We start from the raw sequence: 26,070 nt of genomic DNA on the forward strand, positions 1-26,070 counted from the left end.
ACAGCTAGTATGGGGCAGTAACCAAAGCTGATTTCAGGAGATTTGGCCTCAATGTCCTGTTCTTAGCTACACCATCTAATGACTTCTAGCAATTCATCGTAAGAAAGTTATCGATAAGAAGAAAAAAGCAAGAGGCATTAAGATATTTCCTAATGTTTTGTATATACCTGCAAACCTTGAGAGAAATATAATTATTTTTTTAAAAGATGGTCAAAGTTAACATCTTAAGTGTAAAAATTGCAAAAAGCTAAAATTATTGTTCATTTAGATTTGTATTCACCTTCTTGTTTGCAAGATGAAGCACTGTCATTTAAGAAAGTACCTAATAACTATTGGCTAGTTTATTATTTTTATGACTATGGTTTTAGCTCTGCATCTAATTTTTTCCTCATAGCAAATAAAATGCAGTAATTCTTCGGTTATGAAAATAACCACAATCAACAGAGAGAAGGATATGGTCAAAGCTGGGAGGCTGATGCATTTCCTAGTCCTCTGTTCCTCTGTACATTTCGCTCTCTCTTTTTAAAAGGATGGAATGGCTAATACATTACAGTTTATTGGATTTGGGGATTTTCGCATTTTTACTTGAAATAGAACACTTGTCGCCTCAAATAAGTGCAGAACTTGCTATTTTCTTTTCATGTCTTGTAAAAACAACATAATGGTCTTATGAAACATTTAATATGTGCAGCCTAATAAATCCTACAAAGCCCTTAATTCAACCCATTTGCCCAGGCTGATTTTCCATACGAGAGATTCAGCTTCAGTGCTGACAAGTACACACCCCACCAGCCCCATCCTCTCTCAATTTGATCAATTGCATTAAAATATTTTATGCACAGCAGATTTCTAGAAAGCAACATTAATTCCTCAACAACTACTCGATGTCCAACCTGAGCTCTGGCTGGGCATGTGAAGAAAGGCATAGCAGAGAAATGAGTGCCTGGCTGTACTGAGCTTGCAGCTAAGTGCAGGAGAAGCACATTCAGCCCATAGTAACACTAATGAGGACATCCTCCCAAACAGAGGCAAGCACAGTGCTGAAGGAAAGGGAGGCCAGAGAACAGATAGCAAAGAACATGACCTAGATCATGGTGGGGACATCAGTGGAGACTTTCTGAGAGGGGCCACTGAGACGTGAAGGGTGAATGAGTGTGCACTGGTCAAAAGATGTACTGAGGAAAGGGATTTCCAGGCAGAGGCAACAGCACGTGCAAGGCCCTGAGGGAAGAAGAACCCAGGTGCCTTTCTAGAACTGAAAGGAGGCCAGAGCTGCAGGAGAATGAGACGGACCCCTCTCCCAAGGGGCTCGAGAAACTATGCTGAGAGTTTTAGTCTTCTTCCTTGGAACAATGTATGGCCATTAAAATGTCCTAAATATTGAAGGTAACAGGATTAGCTCTGTTTGCTAAAAATACCACCAATTTAGGTTTTGAGAACTTCTTAAAATTCAATAACACTTCTACGATCTCACAATTTGTCCAAGGAAAGAGAGAATCTATGGACATGGCAGCCTGTGTTGGAGTCATGATTTATGTAGTAGTCACGTCCACAGCCAGACTCTCAGACATTAGAAGTCCAATAATTATTTGTCCTAATAATGTTTCTGCACTTGCATCCACATCAAGGGAACTGCTTCAACTTGGTTCTTAGCATCGTTTTCTTTTTATATGTTTGTGTTTTTATTTCTTTGAATTCTAGAATATAGCCTTTCCCTACAAACTTGCCTGAAATGTGCTCATGACAGTTACATTTTTCTCTCCAATGAAAAGCAATAGCATCTTGTCATTCAACATTTTCCTTCCATAGTAAATTGCCCTCTTCTGCCAGAGCATCGGATCACTTTGGTAGTTCAGTTTATAACTGCTCCTCCAATATTGGTAAACTTTTCTTTACAGGCATTATTTTGTGCTGCCTCAGTTTCTCACTGCTTCAGTCTCTATCCTTGGCTTTGATAAAGCTGCAGGCATGATTTTTTGTTCCACCCTAAAAGGACAGATTTCCATGGGGATGAGAACTGTTCAGAGAGATTATTATAATTGTGGCTACAAGTCACTGTTGTATAATTCTGCCGCTTATGAGATGAACAGTTTGAATTCTATGTCTTCCTCTTTGTACAAACTACTAGCTCTTCATCCATATAAGGAAGTTTGAGCATAAATTGGAAAACACTGCCCTATTTTGAGTTTAGTAAGGAGAAACGAGATCAGCTCTCTTCTCCACTGCAGCTGTTTAAAAGTGAGGGCCAAAGGCTCAATCTTGGATCATTATCAGATATGTTCTACTAAGAGCCCATAGGTGACCAGGTGTCACATGAGGGCATTGCTATATAAACAAAACCATGAAGTTACCCCCAAATGAGAAAGTGCCTATTCACATTCAGTTCTCTTAGAGTCTTGGAAGGCAAGCAAGCATCAGAGGAGGAAGAGCACAGGGGGAAATCAGCTGTATTTATCATTTGGTTGATTCAACTGAGTCAAGATTTCCTTACCTGTACAAGAGTCAAGATTTCCTTACCTGTACAATGGGAATAATAACTGCTCCCAGACAGACAGGGCTGTCATGATAATCTCTGACTATATTTTCCTGGAATATTTCTATACTTTTATTTTCTAGTTCAACCTTTATTTGTTTCTTTCACAACAGGAATCACAATTTGTAATTATTTTATTTACCTGCGTTTGGTTTTCTGTCTGCCTCCCATACTGGAATGTAAGTTCCCTGAAAGCAAGAACTTTGTCTATGTTCTCACGTCTAGCACAGGTGCAGACCCAGCAGAGCTGTTCCATACACATTTATTAAGGAAACAAATAACAGAAGGCATGAGAAAATGAATGCATGCTATTAGTTGTTGGGGTCATTATATTTTTTTCATTGGCAGTCATATTCTCATATGGGTCACATTATTTCTCCAAAGTTGAGTTTTACTTTAGTCTGTTAAAAGCGGGATGATATCTGGCTCGCATATTTCACAAGGTTAATATGGGCTTCAAATGGGATGATATAAACCCATAAAAGTGTATTGATATGTATATAGCACTATACAAGCAAAGAACTTTAAAGGCAAAGGAAGAATAAGACTGGATATAAAAATAAAGGGAGGCAAGGTGGTTGGAGCCATGGAGGAGTTATCTTTTCAGTTTTTATTTTTATAATGGCCAAAGATAACAAAAGTTCCACCACCACAAACCACAGTGACGGCCCCTACATCCATGGAGCACCTACTAATTCCACAGGCCACTCTTCTGTTTAATCCTCACAAATGACCCCACATAGTAGGGACTATCATTATCCCATTCTACAAATGAAGAAATAAGGGACTAAGGATGTTTCAGTACCTTGTACAAGGTGACACAGGAAGTGAAAGCCCTGGGGTTCGAACCTAGGCAATTTGCATCAACTAGCGTGACTGCTTTCATGAGTCAGCTAGTGTGACTTCAGCAGGCAGCCACATAATAGAAGCTATGCTTTAAGTCCCCTCAGCGCTATCTGTGCCCAGGATGAGGATGAAGATATGGGAAGCCTCCCGTGCATTCACCTACCTGCTTGATCTACTGTTATTGGAAATAGTGAGACAAAGTTAGAAGGAGTTATACAAAGTTTTTTATCTGGGTTTATATATGTGGCAGATATTTATCTGGTGAGCACATTTTTATTCTCTAGAAAAATGAATATGACGCCACACACATACTGTAAAAACCTAAAATGCTTTTAGTGTCCATATTTCTCTTTGCAAGAGGGAAAAGAAAAAGAAAAAAAAACCTGTATTACTAAAAACTCTGCCTGAGGAAAGTTATATTCCATTCTAACTTGCTTGATGATACTTGATAAGTCATTCAACAGCTTTCTTATACCTACTAAACTGACTCTAAGCATCCAATTTATAATACTTACATTGCTTACAAGAGGCACTTTGTTTACAAGGACTGTTGCTGAGAAGACAACATATGCATTAATTCCTCTAGTTCAGGAATTCCTTCTCATTAACCGCCCAGTCTGATAGGCTTTCCAAAGTTGGAAAGGCCATGACTCCCATTTTTAAAGCCACTGCTTGTTAGAGTTAATGAGAAAGAAATGACACACAGCTCAAATAATTATAGCTTCTAGCATTTATGGAACAGTTTTGCCTGGATACCCCTGGGCTTTCAAGTTGGTGTTCTGCTGCCTGGATTGATTCTGCACAGAATTAAACACAGCTCCTGTGGATGCCTTGGTGTGCTGTACGGCAAGAGGAACTCGAGGGAACATGGAAGGGTGGTAATAACAGAACACAGGAGAACAGGGGGGAAAAAAAGATTGGCTTTTGAGTTTTAAAAGCCAATATTATGTACTTAGTACTCAGCTCTGAGCTTTGAAAGTTGACTCCTGAAAGATTCAGGACATACACTGTAGACCATACATAAAAGACTTAGAAGCATATGGTTGGATCTCAGTCAGTCTCCTTCCCCAGGCTCCAATAAAGGCATTCAGGAATGGAAGAAAGGAGAGACTAAGGGAAGCATGAAAGGGAAATGTTGGTGTGTGCCCCTGAAAAGGGTCCTAAACTCTGCAACTTCCCCAACCATGGTCAGAGGAAGGTTGTGGAAATAATCAAAATCAGAGCTGAACATAGAGAAATCCTGAGGCTAGGAGCAGGCAAGAACCCATGCTGTAGTCACTTACACATCTCCACTAGGAAGAGCCAGCATAGACAAGGTCATTTCTGGAGATCGATTCGTGGACAGCTGGACGTCAGGGATGGAGGTCAAAGGCCAAGAGCAAACAGACCCAACAAACAACTCCAATGTCCTGACCTTCAAAAAGCCCTCTGTAACTAAGCTTCAACCTCTTTGATCAGGTGGAAGAAAGGACTCTACAAAGGCTGATTTCTATGAACAGTTGGAAAGGAGCCTTGAAAAATAAAGTGAAGTTATGAAAAGTAAAAGTTTTATTCTTTGCACCACTGGTTTTGTGGCCTGAGAGTTTACTTGCTACGGTAGATCACCATAGAAAAGGCTACAGAACTCTGCCCTCAAAAGCAAAGCACTGCATCATCTTTATCTTCTTTCAAATGTGTCCAGTGGAATAATTGACAAAGCTGGTGATATGCTTCCCTCTGAAAAGAGGCTAGCTTTTTGTTCTTAACTGTCTTTAAAAAAAAAAGAGGACTTCATTGGTTTTAAAATAAGAAGATGAACTTCCATACCCAAGTGAATTAAAAGCAAAGCCAGAGAAATAGCATGGCATATGATTTAATGTTATACTAAAACTTTTTTGACTATTACATATGGGAACCCAATGTCTAGAAACAGTCATCTTAATGGACGTAGGATTTTTATTCAATGCTCCTGTTCCAAAATTAATTTACAGATTTCCAAGAATAATGAGGACTTCAAGTGTGACAGTAAGATAATTTTAATTTGTGGACTACTATATTAATTAGTATCTCATCTATCTAAATTTTGTTAGTAAACTTACCCAAATAGTTTCTATAAAATGCTGTTCTAAATCCACAAAGTTACATACTGTATCCTTTCTCTGATAATTCTGAAACATTTAATAATTATTTTAAATGAATGAATAAAAATTCTTAATAATTTGGCAAAAATAGAAACCCACCATTTAGGAGGGAGGGAGGGGCAGATTTAAGGGTGATGGTAACAAAAGAAACACCAACCAAGACTGAGATTTAGAGCTAACTCAGAGAATCAAAATTTTAACAGAACACCATATTAACACATAATCAGATAATGGAAACTCCATACAGATTAAATCATAATTAATATGCACCCAACCTCTATTTAAGAAAGCACAAAGGTATAAAATGCATTTTACTTTGCTTCTCATCAACATGGCTTCAAAAAGTCTTAGAGCACCGAAGAGGTAGACATTACTTATCCATAACATTTTGATGTGGATTCTTCAATCACGCTGAATAAATTAGGTGACACAATACAACATGTATATAACAAGTAAAGGTCAATTCAGAATAGAACCATAAAATGACAGGGAAAACTAAATGATATGGTCATAAACTCTTTTTGCACGTATATTCTCAGAGCATTTGACTTACTTAAGTATAATTCCTTTGTCTTGATAGTCCTGTTAAAAAATTATATAGGATATGATAGGCCTGGGTTCCAGGTAAGAATATAGGACTTGAGAAATACATGGTTTATTCACTAACAGCACTTCTTAACGGGCTTTTTTTGCCCCCCACCCCCCACCAAAATGACCTTTACTTAAACTATTAGCTTTGAGAAGTGAGGTATAAAGAAAACCACAGACTTCAGAATCTGACCTCCCAAAATGTGAACATTTATAAGCGTATGCTGTTTAGCCCCTGATACTTTCCACAGCAAACATTAAGGATTCAAATGAAAAACTGAATTTGCTGATTGTGTGACTTGAAAGCACTAGCAATGGAATACAGTGGCTTTTTACAAAGAAAAAAAAAAAGTCACTGACTTATTCATCTTCTGCTATCTCAAAAAGAAAACACATCTCTGAAAGTCAAAATGTCCCTTTATGGGATGATGCATTTCTAAATGTTGAGTTCCTTCTTTTCAGCCAAGAGGTAACTCTGATGAATCGGTATTCACAAAGTCGTATTTGACAGAATAGTAATGTTAGTTGGACAAATGTTCTCTATAAGCTACAAGATATGACAGACTGATAATTTTTATGGGCTGCCATAGGCAAACACATTCAGATTTTCAACACTGCCTTCTCAGTTTAAAGAATGAGTTTGGGAGCAAAGACCTTGGAGATGATGCTAACTACATAAAGACACAGCATATGAGGGGTACGATGGTACAAAATTTGGGACATGAGGTGTCGGCCAAGTCCAAGACCGGGTGATGCTTGGACACACCCTCTACATAATGGTGCTGAAATCCCTTAAGCTCTGAGCTTCCTAGTCCATTCGCAGCACCAAGTTGTACACTGCCTGTCTTTCTGAGACCTCAATATATTGCTGTGTAATACACACTCCAGTGAAGAATACATGTCCATAGTTATGCGCTTATTCAAATCCCTGGCTTTATTTTTCTGTTAGAATTCAACATGTAGATTGATTTTCCTTAGGACTGATGTAAGACAATAGGATCTTCATGAAACTCTCACAGGCAACTTATCCAACCCAGAAGAGAAGATATTTGTTAGCATTAATGAGCTATTACTATGTGCCAGTTTACTTGAATTACCTAATTTAATCCCCACAAGTTTGGGTGTAATTAAAGTTTTATTATTCTCATTTCAAAGATGAGGAAAGGCTTTGAGAGGTTAAATAATATTGCCCAGGCTTTCACAGGGTTGACAGAGGTAACCCTAGAACAGAAACCCAGGCCTCTTTCATGCCAGAACTCATGGTTTCTTAACCACTTTGGGTCCTCACTTTCTTTTTCAGAGACCACTTTACCTCTGAACTTTTTCTTCTTTCTGTGTCCTTCGTACCTCCACAAAAACATAATTATTATTCCCAAAGAGCTCACTCTCTAAACTGGTCTTCGTGTCAGGGATACACTGGCAAGTCTTAAGGGGAAAAACACACAGCAAGTGATGTGGAGGTGGAGGAACATAAACACTACTTGACATAAACCCACGTCTGACCTTTCTGCCCACAAATGACAAGTACTCTGTGGTGAACTGTCTAGAAAAGTTTTCTTTATTATGTTTGTAGCTAGCACTCTCTCCATGAGGAATTGGAGCTCTACTATGAAGTCGCATGAATGGCTATCGTACCTGTCACATAGAGTTTGTGTGTCCTGAGAATGATTAAGCCATCAATAAACTTACTCAACTACATGTCCCCTTGGGGGATGGCAGCCCAGTGAACCCATGAACAGAATGAGTCACTGCCAAGATTTAATCTATATCAATGAAAATTAGGGAAGGTAGGAGGAAGAATGTCTAGCTCTCAGGGTTGGAAAAGCTTGGGACTGTGTATCAATACTGAAGAATGTGGTTGCTTTCCTGGTTGAAAGGAACTTTGAATGCATATGGATAATTTGTAGAAATAAAGATTACAGGGTAGTCAGGTCATTTTCTATAAGAATCCATGCCTATCTAGCTCCAGTTAAATTATAAAGTATACAAATTATAAATTTCAGTGTTTTTTTCAACCATTATTCTTCCTTTCGTGACTTTCTGCTCTCTCAGGTTTTTAGAACCCATTGTTATTCCTTGAACCCAGAAGTTTTATCTCTCCAAGGAGCATGGGTCCCATGCCTCAACTCTAAAACTTGTCTTGCCAGATGACTGATTTGATGATAGTCTACTTAGAGCTAATATATAATAAATAGCTCATTATGGTTAAAGAGACTATGCAGCCCAGGAAAAAAAAAAAGTTTATAATTTAATTTGTGCCCGAATCTGAGGAGTGAATACTTTAAGACTTATTTTTTTTTAATTAACATTTATTGGGTTGACACTGGTTAGTAAAATTACATAGGTTTCAAGTGTACAATTCTGTAATACATCATCCATATATCACATTGTGTGTTCAGCCCCCAGAATCAGTTCTCCTTCCACCACTATATATTTGACCCCATTTACCCTCATCTACCACCTCCCTCCTCCCTTACCCTCTGGTAACCACTAAACTATTGTCTGTGTCTATCAGTTTGAGATTATGATGCTAAGTGAAATAAGTCAGACAGAAAAAGCCGAGAACCATATGATTTCACTGATATGTGGGATATAAAACTGAAAGCAACAAAGAAATAAGACAAACAAATAAACAAAAACTCACAGGCACAGACAATAGTTAGGACTTATTCTTTAGCACAGCCCAGTCACGGAAAGAGACCTGTGAAAGAGACTGCTTTCCTCAGGCCTCAGATCAAAACCGACACTCTCTTCAGGCAGTAGATCTGCAATCCAGACTAGTCAGCTTGCCTTCTCATTTGGTTGTTTCTTCCCAATGTGCTCATTCTTTCAATGTTTCCAAATATGATTGCCAATGCAGCTTTCCCTTATATCTTTCATATCTTTAAGCCCATCAATGCTTCCTTCTTCCCTCCGTTCTTTTTCCTCATTGAAACTTAATTTCTCACCAGTTTCAAGAGCTCTCATTAATACAATGCAATCTGTCACTTCTCTCTATCACTTCTTTTTTTCCTCTAGGCTAGCAAATCTTAGCATGCCTTGCCTCCCACTTCTCCACTTCTAAGTTAAGGTGTACTTAAATGGTAAAGATTTTTTTTTTAAATAGCATTTTGGGACTATTTTGAAAGCAAAATACAAGTTTAGCTGAATTTGGAAAAAGGAAGTACAAGAAAGAAAAACAAACACCCAACCACCCATGTTCTCATATCCAATGATGGTAACAGCAAGAGACACAATGGTGGTAACAGTATTTACCTTCACTCAGGACGGCACATTTTACCACAGTGGAAGTGGTAAGGAAGAAAAGGTGTTGGAGGAGGGCATTGAGAGAGAACATAACCTCTAGCTGAGCCACAAGCTGGAGTCAGGCAACTGAAGGCTTCTCACATCCTCCCCTGTCCTTGGAATGTACTCTGCTCACCATTCCCATGCTGAGAGCTGTACCAAGGACATGACCTTGAGAGAGCAGTGTGTTGAGACCATCTGGACTGTATATAAGACTGAACCCCGTTAAGGCCTCTATATAAATGTTCAAGATTCTGGCCAGTGGGTGTGGTGATCTACTCATCTTGTGGCCGCCCAAGATAAGCTTCATAAGTAAGTCCCCTTGCTTATTAAACTTGCCATCTATCAATCTGGAGTGGACCATCTCTTTCTTTGGTCTCTCATTTCTCTCTGAGCATGAAGGCTAGTTTACAAACCAACAACAGGGAAAGGATAGAATATTCAAATAATTTGGGACCACAGTTAATTTAGTACATCTGATCACAGATTTTTTTTTTCTCACATGGAAGGAGCATATGAAAACACAAACATCTCTATTTCCATTATTAAAAGGTGGTGGTTTGGATGATGAGCATACTTGTTTTTGTAAACCTAAATTCTCAATGATCAGCACTAAAATGTGACTACAAATAAAACAGCTTATGTTAAAGCACATAAAAAGACTGGGGATTCGCCTTTGATGGAACAATTCTAATGGCCATCACACAATCCATTCTATTTTCCAGACACTCTACAGAACACCACATGTCAGAAAGAACCAAAAAAATGTCATCAATCATTTCGATTCTTCTAATATATTTGGATGTTCCTTGTCATATAGACAAATTATCCAGACACCAAACTAATTTTTTCAGTTTCTACTTGAAAGCTTTGTGTCACCTAGGTCTAGTCAACATTGAATTAATTTTTTTCCCTTTTCCCCAAATATTATAAGGATCATATTTATAAAAACCTCCTTGTTGTATACCACGGCCTAGAGAATGTGGTTAATCTGATATTACAATTAACTGAGTTATACATTCAATTATGCATATTTATTTTGTATCATTGTTTTACTTACATCTCTGTCTCTGGTCATGTCTTACCTCTTTTTTTTACAGAAAACTTCTTGAGGAAAAGCCCTAAACTGAAGCATCTCTATACCAATGACCGTGTTTTTAGTATCATGCTTTGCATGCACTACTGGTAATTAATAGATGTTTTCTGAATGGATGTTCAAAGAGCTGTATTACAAAGAAACTAAACACAGGAAGTGTGTCCAACATGAGTGTGCCTTTCCTGAACACACAGAAGGGATTTTAGGGCTTTGTGATACTTCAAGGTTATCATTACAAACATGGAAGGCAACAGAAGTTTAGAATTTGGGACTTAATAAAGGTCTAGGTCTAAGACAGATCATGTGACACCCTTACATAACACCTTTCCACAATTTCTAGTACTCTTAGGATAAAGACCAAATTCCACATATGTCCCAACATGGCTTATTCCTTGTCCGTAACTCTATACTTGAAACCTCGGTTCACATCTTCATCCTATTCTTTTCTTCAGTTACATTTTCTGTTTTTCACATCCTGAGAGATACCATAATTTCTCTTGCTATAAGCCCTTTGTCACATTATTCCATTATCAGAAATTCTCTAATCTGTCCTTTCCCTTCTCTAACCAAATGATGCTTACTCATCCCTCAAGTAGATCTTTTGAAATTGCGTCTGCCTTCAATGAGTGAAATTCCTCGGTTATATGCCCTTCTAGCCCTCAGACACTTATTGCAGATTGTAATTATGTATTCCTAGAGAGATCACTGGAATGATGTGGATTTCCCCCCCACTATACTCTAAGCAGCATGAAAACAGTGCCCATACATGGTTTGCTCACCATCAGATCCCCCGTGCCTAGCACACTGGTTAGCAGAAAGGAGTTGCTCAGTAAACATTTGTGAATGAATGAATGTGTAACTTTGCTTTCTGACTACTAACTATATTGACAGATGGCATACACATGTGTTTTTAATTTGGAATAATTACACAAGGTTACATATGAGGCTTGGTGATTATTTTAAAGCATATTTTAAGTAGCAGATGACTCATTAATTTCCATGTTATAAAAATGAGTCGAAACTCTCATTACTCTAAACCCAAGTACTTTGTTTCCTTAATCAAATATTGCCATCCATGGTAATAGTTAAATCCAGTGCTGATATGGGACTATTAGAGATTTCTGTCCATGTGAAAATGACTTCAGATTGCTGGCTACAACATGAACTAATACTTATCAGTGAGAGCATTCAAAACAACATGACCCCTCTTGAATTCAAAGAATCAATGAAAATGTCAATTACTGCAAGATGGACAGGCAGAAAAAAAATACAATCTTGTCTGTACTTCTCTTGTCTTGCAAGATGCATGATCCTGCTCCATTTTCTGAACAATCTAGTAAGATTCAATTTACTTTTTCAATTTGTCTCCAGCCAGGCTTCCTTCTGTCACTTATGCAGACATTTCAACAGAGGCCATGTAGAGTAACAGGAGACGGACAGTGAGAATGAAATTACCTGTGCATTTGCGATCTGTGTCTTCCTTCTTTGACCCACTAATCGTCAACTTGCAGTTGAAGTTTTCTTCCCAGTATTCAGCAAACCATACGTTTCTTCTGTTGTTTTCAAGTGTGCGAGACGTAAAATAGGCATCAAACCCTAAACAGAGTTAAATATAAAGGTCATTGCTTGTGGGGACCTGCTGAAACAGTTGAAAATAAAAATACCAGTGATGATTTGTCTTTGTTTTAGTAGACTGAATGTCTTTTGTGTCAATCAAAGAAAAAAGAAATCAACAGAAGAAAAAAACATTCTAATGCTAACGTATACCTGTGTCTCTACTTCAATCTGTCAGACGGATGTTGGTTATAAATGACATTTTCACAATGAAATCTGTATTAGAGACCCTTGAGGATGACATGATACTCACACATGCCTTGCATCTCTGGCGAGCTAGACTGCAGACAAAAGCATCTTTATCATCACCAAGATCATAACTGGTACTTTTAGGGCTCACTATGGGCCAGACTCTGTATTTTACATACATTCTTTTACTCATCTCAACAACCTATGCAGTAGTTACTGTCATTCCCATTTTGCTGATGAAAAACAGGCTTGATGAAATAATAATCTGTCTACGGTCAACCATTTTGCCATATTTTGCATCTCTGACCAGGTGAGCTACAGACCTGTGGATATCCCTGTAAGAATCCTCTTTCATTTAGGAATATCCCACTATGTAATTAACTTTCTAGTAAAAATAGAAGTTCTTTAAAGAAGCCACATGTCTGTGGCTGAGCCCAACATTAGCACAATGTTATTCACAAAGAATGCGAGATGAGTAGAGACCCAAGAGGTCAGGTCCCCAGGAAATCTCTAGCTACCTCATTAGGTTAGTGCAATTTAAATATTCCAATGAAGAAATACCGTCATGTTAGAATCACACTGGATTCAGTATCACAAGGCCTGGGCTTGAATTCCAGCTCCACTAATCTCACTAAGTCATGGAAACATGAGCAAGTACACACAACCTCGCTGATATTCCTCTCATCTGTTTGTAAAAATGAAGATGACAACACATCCTTCCTCACTGTGTCCTGTGTGTAGCAGTGGAAACACTGGAAATTTACAGAGTTTAATATCAAGAACCATAAAAGAAGATGGGCTTACTCTCACATTATTTATATCAAAGTTTTCCCTTAACTTTAAGGCCATTAAAAGAAAAAATAAAATTAGCTCCAGACTCTAAACTCTTAGAGGAGAACAACAGGTTAACTTTATTAACCACTACATTCTGAGCACCAAATTCGTGGTTTGATATATAGTAAACCTACTATAAATATAAACTTAAAATATATAAATGTGACAGTGAAACAAAAAAGAGAAAGAAAAAAAACAAACTATAAAGTAAAGGGGATTTTATATATATATATATATATATATATATATATATATATATAACTTTCTAGTAAATATATATATATATATATATATATATATATATATATATACACACACAATAAAAAATAAAAAGAATATTCTATATATCTTAGGTCATTTTCCAGGCCATTTTCAGGACCAGATGATGTTTTGACCAGGTACCCAGCTAACTGTCCTTTTAAAGTCACCACGTTAACTGATTTAAGATAAAGCTTGTTGTAGTATCCGGTCTCATTCTGATGTCAATACTGATTGATTAGTCTGGCTGGAAGTCCTCCTCCCATCTCCCTGTTCTCCCAAAAACCTGCCTCCACCCCAGACAACTATTCAGTAGAATAATGTAATACTCCTAAATAAAGGGGACTCTCTGGGGGAAAGAGATGAGTTCTCCATGTTTCCAAGATCACTACATATATGCACTTGGTCATGTACATATATACAGACACTCATACATGGTGACTAGTGACTCATTTTTCTATCTTTGCCCTGTGCGGGGGTTGTGGGGAACAAAACTAAGCAAGGGTGGTAGACTGTGACAGAGGTGGCCCCTGACGGACCGTGCTTCCTGAGCCTCTCACCTTCGTGTAGTCCCCTCTTATGTACTGCATTCTTGTCCATGGGACACTGGCAGGTGCGATGCAAGCAGAGGCCAGGAAACCCTGTACTGGTACTTGCGGAATTGTACTGGTATGGGCGGAATTTTCTCCTTAGAATCCAGCTGCCCTAAGAGGTTTGTCTGGGAGATGTCACGTCATATAGAAAGAGAAGAATCCAGCCAGACCTCAGCCCTCTCAGCTAGACCTTTTCTCCCATTCCAGCTCCCCAAGTAGCACTAGAAGAACTACTTAGCTGAGACCAGGCCCGATTGCAGATTTGTGGCGATTTGTCTTTTAAGCCACGACGTTTGAGGTGGTTTGTTACACAGTCATAGACAACTGAAACAGCCCTTCACTACCACAGCACCGTGAGCCCCCCTTCGTGCATCACCCAGACAACAACGCACTCAAGGAAGAGGCATCCTCAATAGAACACAAAGGGGCTTCAGAAAAAGTTTTCGGCCCCATGTTACAGGTACTAACCCAAGCCAAAGTCAGAATAGGAACTACTAAGATGCCTCAGATGGAAGCCTGGATACATGCATTCTCCAGCTCAGAATACATCTTTAGAGGAAACGTCATCATTAAAAAAGCCTATTGTTTCAAAACACCTCTCTTCAGCCTGTGTCTGCTGGAAATGCAGACGGATGTTGATGAAGGAAGGACTAGGTGAAGGCTAACACGCAGGTAGGTGAGTGTGGAACATTTAAAAGAGAAGAAAAGGAAGGGAAAGCAGCAGTCAGTTCTACTTCCCTCTGTTGTACTTGAGAACGAACAGATTTCTGGAAAGAAAGCAACCACTGCAGAGGATGCCTGCATGCATTGTAACAGGAAGTGAATGAAGGGAAAGATTTCTTATCCAAGACCTTTGTCCTTCTCCCTCACATGTCTGGCTGGCTCGGCCTGTTCAGCTCCCTGCTCCTCCCGGCAGGCCTGCTGGCCACCCTTTCCCGGAGGCTGCCTACTGCTCTTGCTTCCCAAATGCATGTACATAGGACTTGCCTGGGGATCTCATAAGATGCAGATTTTGATCCAGAAGGTCTGAGGTGGGACCAAAGATGCTCCGTTTTTAACAAGCCCCGGGTGATCTTCATGCTGCCCTGTCCTCTCAGAAGCAATGCTCTGGTGGGGAAGGGGAGGAAATCCTGCGTTTGTAACAAGCCCCACGTGATGCTCATGCTGCCTTTCCTTTGAGAAGCAGGGCTCTAGAGCAAATCCTGAACTTCAGCAAGTAGGATTTGAGCAGCTGCAGCCCAGTTTGTTAGACCTCAGCATTGTCACCCTCTTAGCCTCAAGTTTGTGCCTTGATTCAGATGAGAGGATGTGGGCTCTGCTTCTGTAGTTCAGACTGCTGCTTAGCACCCTGCTTGGGATGACAGGAGCCCTGCATTGCCATCCCGTGGCCTGCCGATGACCCCGGGGAGGCAGAGCATGCTGTGCTACCTGTGGATGAATTCCCAGGGGGACTCGCTCTGTCTTCCCCTGGTCATCACTGCTCAGGGTCCCTTTGCGTGCTCCAAGACTGCTTTCCTCACCTGTGTCTCCTGTTACCACTCTGGGCTCTCCACCCCAGAATTTCAATTTTGTGCCATGTCTTAGTGTTGCTAAGAAGGCAACCTGAAATAGCCCTGTGCCTTCACTACCTCCTCTGAAGGTCTACAGGCCTTGCAGCGAAATCTCGTTGCTCTCAGCCAGGTACCAACACAGCATACAGGCATGCTTTGTTTTATTGCACGTCGCTTTATTGAGCTTCACAGGTATTGCTTTTCCCCCCCACAAATTGAAGGCAAAACCCTACACTAGCAAAAAGGTTACAACTCATTTTGTTGAGATACTTGATTTATTGAGATGGTCTGGAACCTAACCCGCAATAGCTGCAAGGTCTGCCTGTACCTTTGCTTTGGGGCAGGTTGCTAGAGACTTGAGCTGTTGACTTGTATGAGAGCTGCACTTTTTGTCATTAGAGAAGTCACATAGTGTGGTCGGGAACAAAAACAGAGTCACAAAACACGGGTGGGAACCTAGCTTTGCCACTTTCTACCTGTGTGACTTGAGTAGACTACTGTTATTCTGTCTCAGTTTCCTCATCTGTAAAATGCGGTTAATATTAATACCTACCTCACACGGTTGTTATTACGATTAAAATAGCTATTATTTGTAAGTACTCAGCATCATGCCCGATAAAGAATAATATTAGCTATTGGTTGTTTAATGAACATACTCACCCATTAAATATTAACCGAGCATCTGTGTGTGACAGACACTGTTCTCTGCACTCATAAAAATTGGGATTAAAACATACCCGGCACCTCATGGGATTTATAGTCAGCCAGATGGGGAAGATAGACTTTAAAAAGTATCATTCAAAGTAACATAAATTTACAAGTTTAATGGCTTCCGTGAAGGAAATGTAGGTGGTGTTTTGGGAACTCACACAATAGAGAGGTAACTGTCTTAAGAATTCAGAAAGGGCTTCCTGGAGAGACTAGATACATAAGAAAAAGGAGAAATAGGTTTTAACTGAGAGAGAGGGATTGGCAGAGATTGGACATTTATTCAGGTGAAATAGCATGTGCTACGCCTTAAGAGTCTTGAAGTCATTCTAGCATTACAAAATGTTCCAGGATAACCAGGCCTCAAAATTGACAAGTATGAATAGACTATATATATGCAATCTAGTTGCTACTAAAATTCTAATAACTCAACAACATAAGTGCTTATCCAATGAATGAAGACATATATGAGTAAGTTTGTCTTCCAACTAGTTGTCACTCTACGTATTTTATATACATTTTCTCATTAAGTGTCACAGAAATCCTAGATACTAATCTTATTCACACTTAAGAGGTGGAAACTAAGGCCAGAGAGGAATTTGAGCCCAAGTCTGCCTCATTTTAGACACTGGTTCCTGATTTCCATACTACAGAGCAGTGATTCATGTGCTTTGGCGGCTATCACAATCATCTGCAGAGCTGATAAAGAAGGTGGGGACTGGGTGGCCCGATGGTTCAGTTGGTTAGAGTGCGGTCCCCTAAACAACAAGTTTGCTGGTTCGATTCCCACATGGGCCACTGTGAGCTGTGCCCTCCACAACTAGATTGAAACAACTACTTGACTTGGAGCTGATGGGTCCTGGATAAACACACTTAAAGAAAAAAAAAAAAAAAGGTGGAGCCCAAGATTATTGAGGCAGCATCCCTGAGTCTTCTTGTTTTACCCCAAGTTCCCCAGGAGATTGTCATACCTGCTATGGAGCATTGCTGCAGCCTACTCACTATGCCACCTCCCCTCTCTCACTCCTAGATGCCCGATCACTGAAATATTAGGTTGGTGCAAAAGTAATTGGTGTTTTTGCAAGTGTTTTGAACCTTTTAAACTGCAATTACTTTTGTACCAACCTAATACTACATCAGCCATCAATTCACAAGGCAACTGGGGTGATTCAACAGGTAGAAGAGCAAAACAGTTTCGGGCATACCCCGTTTTACTGCATTTCACTTTATTGAGTTTTACAGATGTTGCATTTTTTACAAATTGAAAGCAAGACCCTCCACCAGGAAAAAGATTACGATTCACTTTGTTGTAATACTTGCTTTATTGCACTGATCTGGAACTGAACTTGCAGTATCTCTGAGGTCTGCCTGTACGTGGTCAGGCATTGGAATGGGTCAGTCAATCAAAATGTAAAACTGGCTGCAGGGGCTGATGGTGCTGCAGCCAAAGCAAGTATCAGAAAACAGCTCCTTGCAGACAATTCAAAGAGGCAGAAGCAGAGGTCAGATTGAGGTTTTTGAATTCAGCGAGTCCTTGCTGATTTGCCTCAGCTGAGTCCCATCTCTTTTGGGACCTAGTAATTTGTTTACTTCTTTTTAGCAGGACTATGGCAAAATATCAACTAATGCTTACTGGTTCATTCTATTCATTTTCATTCACAAAGAATAAAGTTGTCCATGGGATCTTTAAGTTTTCAAAAGACACTTGCTACAACCATGCCTTCACAGTGCCTTGCAATATGCTTGGCAGCCCTTTGGCTTAGGCACATGCCGTACCGCTACTTTATGAGTAGATAAGGAGCTTCTGCTATGGGGAGGTCTAAAGCTTTCCCTCTGGCTGCAGTCACCAAGCCATCACTCTTGACCTGTCACTACAGGTTCTGCAGCCTAATAATTTTACCTATCTTCTCTTTAGGGGTAGGTGGTTTAATACAAGATGTACAGTCACCAAGAGAGGGCTAGAGATAGAATCAGAAATTAGAATAACTCTAATAATATCTAGAAATATATGTATATAGGTGTGTGTGTGTGTGTGTGACCGTGAATTGAGACTTCTCCTCATTCCTATTATAGCTCAGAAGAAAAGTGATCTGGATAAACAATAAAGGTATTATTAGTTACGTTATCAGAGTTTTTCAATGTAATCCAGGGCATTGAGTCTAGGGTTTTGGTTCCCAGGAAACAGAATCAGCATTATGTTAAAGGAGAAAGATTATTCTTTCATGTGGAACAGATGAAATTCTTATAATGAAATTGTTCCTTTTGTTGGACAGGTTATTTTAACTTCAGACATTAATCTCCAGGTGGTTCTGAAGCAAATGTCCCATTGGGTACACATTGTGTAACATTCCTGTAATCTTGGATGTAAACCTAGAAGAGCATAGAAATAACAAGCAGGGTTTTAGCCGACATTATGACTCTACTTCTCTGGTTCTTTCCTCTTTTAACTGGAGTGCTGCCCTTAAACACCCCCTGAACTTTGTGGTTGAGACAAGAGAGCGCAAGTCTACAGACACACAGTTCATCCTGGCAGTGTGTTTGGGAGGTGACCTTTCCAGCTGAGAAGGAAGAATCTTCTCACAAGTGTGTGGTACAAAAGGAAAGCTATCAGAGTGTCAAGAGGGGGTCAAAGGACATAGCTGCCTTCATGGCCAGGGTAAAGGGACACTGACAGGTACTAATGTAGCTTCACGTGGCATCAGACAATGACCACTAACCCTGATTGCTGCTTTATCCACACGTCATGCATTGCAGGTTAGAGCATCCCTGTCAGCCCAAATGGCAGGCAGCAGCCAAGGCTTCCTTCTCACTGGCCTATAAAGGAGAGGATCTTAGGAAGGATGTGCTCATGTTTCAGAAACACACAGCTCCTGGCTCATCACAGGAATGCAATACTAAGAGAATAGGTGAATGAACTGATGAGTAAGAAGAAAAGACAAACAATGGGGGGGGGAGAGAGAGAGAGAGAGAGAGAGAGAGAGAGAGAGAGAGAGAGGAAAAGGGAGGGGGGAAAGGAAGAGGGGGATGTGAGGGGTAGAAGGGAAAAGAAGGGGAAGAAAAGGAGAGGAGAGGAGAGGAGAGGAGAGGAGAGGAGAGGAGAGGAGAGGAGAGGAGAGGAGAGGAGAGGAGGGAAGGAGATGAAGGAGAGGGGAGAAAAGGGAAGACACAGACATTGCTGAGAAGAAGCAGGGAAACTCATATTCCCTGCTACTTACTGAGAGGGTATATCAGAACAGCAAAGTTTGAAAACAAATCTGTATTTGTTTTACGCACTTTTCTATTTCTATGACTGCCCCGACCAGCGGGGCATTCAACAGGGACCGAAGGGAGACACCCTGAAAAGAGAAAATAGGAGGCGCGAAGAAATGGAGGCAAGACAAAGTTCTGATCAAGCCTCAAATTTTTTATTGCAGCTACAAGATTATATGGATTAGGGTAAACTGGGCGGGGAGTGAATGAGGAAGGAGAGAGCGGAATGAGGAAGGGGCTTTACTTATCAGAGACGTGACCTTCTAAGGGCAAACTGACGGTTCCAGGAATTAGGTCATGTGCTGCTGGATAGCATAGTTTCTCTGAGTCAGGCTCCTACATATGACATAACTCATTGTAGTGGTTTAAACTGAGGCCCTCAAAAAGATACATTCATGTCCTAACTTCCTGAATTTGGATCTTGTTATACAAGATCCAAATACAACATCTGGATATTGTATAACAAGAAATTACATGGCAAATGTGATTAAGGATCTCAAAATGAGCTCATCCGGGATTACCTGTGTGGGCTCTAAGTCCAATGACAAATATCCTTATAAGAGACACACAGACACTCAGGAAGAAGGGGCCATGGAGAAGGTCATGTAACTAGGGAGGCAGAGACTGGAGTGATGCAGCCATAAGCCCAGCAAAACTGGAGCCTCCAGAAACTTGATGAGCCAGGAAGCTTCCTTCTATAGAGCCTTCAGAGGAAGCATGGCCACGTTAACATGTTGATTTTGGACTTCAAGCCTCCAGAACTGTAAGACGATACATTTCTGTTTTAAGACACCAAATCTATGATCATGTCAGCTCCAGGAAACTCATACACTAACAATACGTAAAATAAATCCTATGGTATTATACCATTCTACAACTTCTGTCTGGTCTGAACGCAACATTTGTTTCCCAGCTGTTGCAAACTAATGGCCTGAGGAATATATTTAACTTATACACTCGTCCTTCTTATTTTGTCCCAGAGTATTTTTAAAACCAATTTAAACGTCGGGATATTTCACTTGTAAGTCCAGATTTCTGGCTTTACACACTTGTTCAGTTAGAAGATGTGGTAACACAGACCCTATTCCCAGGTGTCAACGTTCAGTAGGTACTAAAGAATGGCTCTTCGCTTCGGGGGGTCTAAGCACTTCTGCTCACAATATGTCCCCACCATGTCTGATGGTGTCAACATTTTAAGACATATATGGTTGTCATGGTAGACACTGAGCTTTCCACCACTGAGAAATGCATCTCTCTTACTTTAATACACCTTTGCTTCAACTTGAGTGATACACAGACTCCACTGAAATGAGAAATACTATCTCAGGCCCCTAAGAATATATTCTTGAAAAAAGCAATTAAAAACATAGTGAAGTTGGAAAAAGAAGCAGGATACAAAAATGATAGAGAAATCATTTATCTTCATATTGTACAACCAAAATCACTTAAAAGATGTAGAGGAAGAGAAAACCATAATTAAAATAGATACAAAAAATGAACAAACAAACAAATAAAAAACCCTATCTAAGAACAAGTGTATTTTTCCATTAAATCGGGTTTCCTTTTGTCTTTCAGTAGAGTTTTAAGGTTTTTTTATGTCTACTCCCTTGAAGCTAATTTGTAAATTTTATGTGATTTTAATAAAAATATTGATTTGTTTCCCCTAGAGTTAGACGTGTCCCTTTTAATGTTCATATATAAAAAACAATGAGAATCAGGAGAATTCTGAAAAAGAAGAGTAAGTGTGATGAATGTTTAAGGGTGTTGGGGAAGGGAGGTGATACAAAGGAAGGCAAAACCTACCAGGTATGATATAACAATGGATGCCAAATTCTCTAGGATTGAAAAAAGAATAGTTCTGATACAAGAATAAGAAAATCACTGGACCATTGGAATAGGACAGAAAGTCCAGAAATAAACCCAATTGCACATGAGAATGTCATATAATAGAGAAGAAAGGCAGGGTTTCAAATTACTAGGGGCACACAGCCCTCTTAATAATCTAATTAACAGCAACTAGTTGTATAGTTTGTTGGTTCGCACTCAGGAGCTCCCCAGATAAAATCTGAAACTGGTCCTGGTACACGGAAGGCACGGGGAGACCGAAAAAAGAGGCAGATTGGTAGGTGGCAAGTTTAATAAGCAAAGGAACTTCCTACCAGGCTTATCTTGCATGCCACAAGACAAATAGATCTTCATACGTGCCGAAGAGATCCTTAAAACTTTACAGAGAGGCCTTAACTGGGCCCAGTCAGGTATTCAGTTAAGATAGTTTCAACAACATATTCTCTCAAGGCTACTTCCTTGAAAATGGCTTCCACTGTGGGAACAGTGACCAGAGCCCCCATTCCAAGGACAGGAGCCTCTGACTGCCTGAGTCCAGATTGAGGGTCAACTGGAGGTCACATCCTCCAGATAATGTCCTCCAACATAACTGAATAATGATCGAATTGGATCCTCGTTAGAAACACACATTGCTAGTCCACAAGAAAACATGGGAAGCATTGTATGGATTTAACCATAGTAAGTGAATTTGAGGTTTCCAGTCTCTGTGAGAGGATGGATTTTGCACATTTGTAGGAACTAAGGATTCTTCATCCTGGGTTTGGGGCCGTCTGCTGCAGGACGTCTGCAGTAGGTGCCAGTGCCACGTGGCATGTGCTCTGATCCCCTGTGCACACTGCCTGCCTACGCTTGTGCAATGCTGTGGGCAGTCGGTTCCTTGTCTGCCTCTCTCAGGAAACTTTACATTCCTGGAGGACAGAGACGCTGTCTCACTTCTCTTTGCCTTCCCAATTCAAATTCCGGTAAACGTTTATTGAAGTAAATTGAAGTTGAAGACATGTAAATCAGTTTGACAAGAAGATAACGTTACTGATCTAATGGGACAAATCTAGGCTCTCAGATGCACCCACAAATTTGCTGGCTGTATCTATTGATGAGAGTGGTGGAAGCCAGCCATTATTTTTGAGAAAACAAATAAGAATTATTGCAATGGAAATTATTCCACAAAGAACAAAAATCTCTTGGGAAGTGTTTATGGATGAGGTAGAGAAAATAATGTTTGCAATATTATTCTACAAAATGCTTCCAAAGGGATGTTGCATATTATATAACGCTAGAAGGCCTACCATTTTTTTCTTTCCTTTAAATTGCCTGGGAAACAGAAGGGCACTTTATGTAATCTGAGTATGCTTATATGAAAATGAATGTGGGTATGAACAGTACATATTCAACTGATAGTTTAATAGTTAAAATGGTTAAAAGCAGACTCTGAAACTAGAATTTCAGGGTCCAGTTTCTAACTTTGCTGCTTGCTAGCTAGAAGACCTTGAGCAAATAACCTAAGTGTTGAGGCCCCATGTGACAAGGGTTGTGGGGAGCAAGGAGGGCTAGGAGGGCGGCACAGGGTTAAGAAAAGACAGTCGCCATGAATAGAGTTAAGGGGGGGGGCAAAGGATGTGCAGCCTCAAGGACTGAATGCCCCTAATCCGGCCTGAGCATCAGCTTTTATTAGTTAGGTGGGGAAGTAAAGGAGATAAAGCTTGTCAATCTCAAGATCTGTGAATCCCGTATATCACAATAGGAAACTGATTCAAGCCAATCACCCTTGCCTGCAGGCAGCTGAACCTTAAGTCTCAGGATGCATGTACTTCCCCAAGGGACAAAACCTTTATGCATATGAATAGATGGAGAGCACATCATTGAATCTCTTCCCTTGCAGGTTTTGGGAAGGAATGCAGCCACAGAGGAAGAGGCTTTCCTTAACCTGGGGAAGGTGGGGGGCTGTGCCCACCCCTATGAACCCCATGGGTTCTCCTGTTGGTCCCCACTCGACTGCGCCTGGCTTGAGTTGTCGTCCCCCCCCCCCATGGGGAATCTTACTCGTCATTGGCTGACTAGCTATCTTTTTGGGACCTAACAGGGAGACATAAGGTGCAAACACAAAGGTTTAGCAAAGTCCCTGAAAGGATTCGTCTCACAGACTCTCCTTTCTTTAGGGGCAGGTAGAAGGAGACGGAAGGGTAGGCTGCTGTGTGGTGATACTAACAAGTCTAAGCTTCTCAAAAGGGGTATTATGAAAACGTCTGCTCCACAAGATTGCTGTGTGGCTACTGTGGGAGAACAGCATTTAGAAACATGCATGGCACATATTGTGGTAAGAGCATAAATATTAACTAAATGAAAATAAAATCAACACAGGCACACAAGGAAGGTGAGAAAAAGAGAGAGAAAGAACAAGAAGAAGAAATTTAGGGAACTTTGAAATTTGAACCCTAGGGACTATGCATGAAATGTTCAGCTATCAAGATCCTGGCTTTGGAGTCAGATGGGCCTGAATTTGAATCATGGGGCTGCCAACTACTAGCTATTTTATTTTGCTTATCTTATGCTAGGTTGATCACTTAGGTTTCCATTGTTTGTGTTTGGTTGTTGAACTGTATATTTGTTTGCTCATTCATTCACTTACTCCAGAAAAGACTTAAAGAGACAACTCTGTTTCCTCATATATAACATGAGGCTAGTAGTATCTACCTTATAGACTGATGTGAAGATTTAAAAAATATTAAGGCTAAACTAACTAACATCTTTTTTGTTTTATTTTTCCAGTACAGTTGACGTTCAATATTATATTTGTTTCATGTGTACACCATAAAGGTTAGATACCGTGTTTCCCTGAAAATAAGACCTAGCCAGACAATCAGCTCTAATGCGTCTTTTGGAGCAAAAATTAATATAAGATCCGGTCTTATTTTACTATAAGACCGGATCTTATATTAATTTTTGCTAATTTTACTATAATATAAGACCAGGTCTTATATTAATTTTTGCTCCAAAAGACGCATTAGAGCTGATTGTCCGGCTAGGTCTTATTTTTTGGGAAATGGCATTTATATACATTATGAAGTGATCTCCCTGATAAGTCTTGTACCCACCTGGCACTATACATAGTTATCACAATATTATTGACTATATTCCCTGTGCTGGACTTTACATCCCCATAACTATGCTGTAACTGCCAACTTATACTTCTTAATCCCTTCACATTTTTCATCCATCCCCGAAACCCCTCCCATCCAGCAACCATCAGTTTGTTCTCTGTGTCTGAGTTTGTTTCTGTTCCTGTTTTTTTTTTTTTTTTTAGATCTTACCAGTAAGTGAAATCATATGGTATTTGTCTTAAAGTTGCTGAGTAAATGAAAGTAACTTTATCCTTGTTAATGTACATAGTTTTTACTATCAGTTCCAGACACTATAAAGCAACTGCCTTCCGTCCTCGAAAGCCCCTCATTGCTGTCCTCTGCCATGTGCATCCACGTAAGCTTAATAGCCTGAATTGATGTTATTCTGAGGCAGCTCAGCATGCAGTTGCTTCTAGGGATGAAGGATAAAATGCCATCCCTCTAGTGGATGCTTTAAGAAGTGAGGCTTGAAGAGCCCACCATCTCCCTGGAGGCCACAGGCTGTGTCTGCAGAGGTGTGGCAGGAAGCTCCTGCTCCCCTCCCTTCTACCCCACCCTCAGTATGATGCTCAACTTGAACTCCTGCCTTAGCTGGTTAAAGGTTCTGTACAGAACCTTGGTAAAGGGTCTGACTCACATAGGTTACAGCCTTATTTTGGGCTTGAGTTTCTAATGTCCTTGCTATAATCTCTTGCCTTCCTCCTCTCCTGCCTTCCTCACCTTCCTTTTCCTCCATCCACATTATGTTATTTTCAAGATATCCCAAATGTCCATAGTTTTCTTTCCTCCCCAGTAACAATTATCACGCTAAGCGAAATAAGTCAGACAAAAAAAGTCAAGAACCATATGACTTCACTCACATGTGGGATATAAAACTGAAAGCAACAAAGAAAAAAGATAAACAAATAAAGAAACAAAAATGAATAGACACAGACAAGTTTAGTGGTCACCAGAGGGTAAGAGGGGAGGCGGGAGCGTAGAAGAGGGAAAAGGGGGTCAAATATATAGTGATGGAAGGAGAACTGGTTCTGGGTGGTGAACACACAATGTGATATATAGATGATGTATTAATATTATAGAAATACACACTTGAAATCTATGTAATTTTGCTAACCAATGCCACCCCAGTAAATTTAATAAAAAAAAAGAATTGTGCTGCTAAATTTGTTCAATCTTGACTGCACCAATCTTGAGTGTGATACATATTGACACTATGTTTCAAAAATCATAAAACAGTGCAAACTCTTTGATATTACAATTATACTTCAAGATACTTATCTTAATAAAATAACTACATATGCATTTTAGAAAAGATAAAGTACTAAATTATATTAAGGGATTAATTTTATTAGATGTGATAAGAGATAGCAAATATGTAAATAATAGATCCTTAGTTCTTATCAGTTAGGAATATTTTCTGAAATATTTTAGGTGAAAAAACATAATTTCTGGGATTTTATCCAAAATGTCCCTTCACAACAAAAGTTCAAAGGGGGGAAGTTAGAACATGCATAGCAAAATATTAATGGCATTTGAAGTTAGGATACTGAAGATAATGATTAGAGCACTGTTTATAATAAGAAAAACTTAGAACCATCACAAATTTCCAAAAACACATTACTACATAACATCTATATGCTCCA

General features: G+C 39.8%; 1 protein-coding gene across 10 annotated transcripts in view; it reads right to left on the reverse strand.

The window, feature by feature from the left end:
• GRM7 (glutamate metabotropic receptor 7) overlaps nt 1-26,070 on the reverse strand; it is an 820,225-nt gene that overhangs the window by 294,788 nt on the left and 499,367 nt on the right. For all 10 annotated transcript variants that reach the window (XR_016021304.1, XR_012489707.2, XR_012489705.2 and 7 more), the window contains exon 5: nt 11,924-12,064. Coding sequence is in view for 5 of the 10 variants with exons in the window: in XM_074313055.2 (XP_074169156.1) it covers nt 11,924-12,064 (141 nt within the window). In the remaining 5 variants the exon portion in view is untranslated. The remainder of the gene's footprint in view (nt 1-11,923; nt 12,065-26,070) is intronic.

The sequence above is a fragment of the Rhinolophus sinicus genome, chromosome 5, assembly GCF_057876585.1.
Source record: "Rhinolophus sinicus isolate RSI-liver-muscle chromosome 5, RSI-T2T, whole genome shotgun sequence".
In the NCBI taxonomy this organism is placed as follows: domain Eukaryota; kingdom Metazoa; phylum Chordata; class Mammalia; order Chiroptera; family Rhinolophidae; genus Rhinolophus; species Rhinolophus sinicus.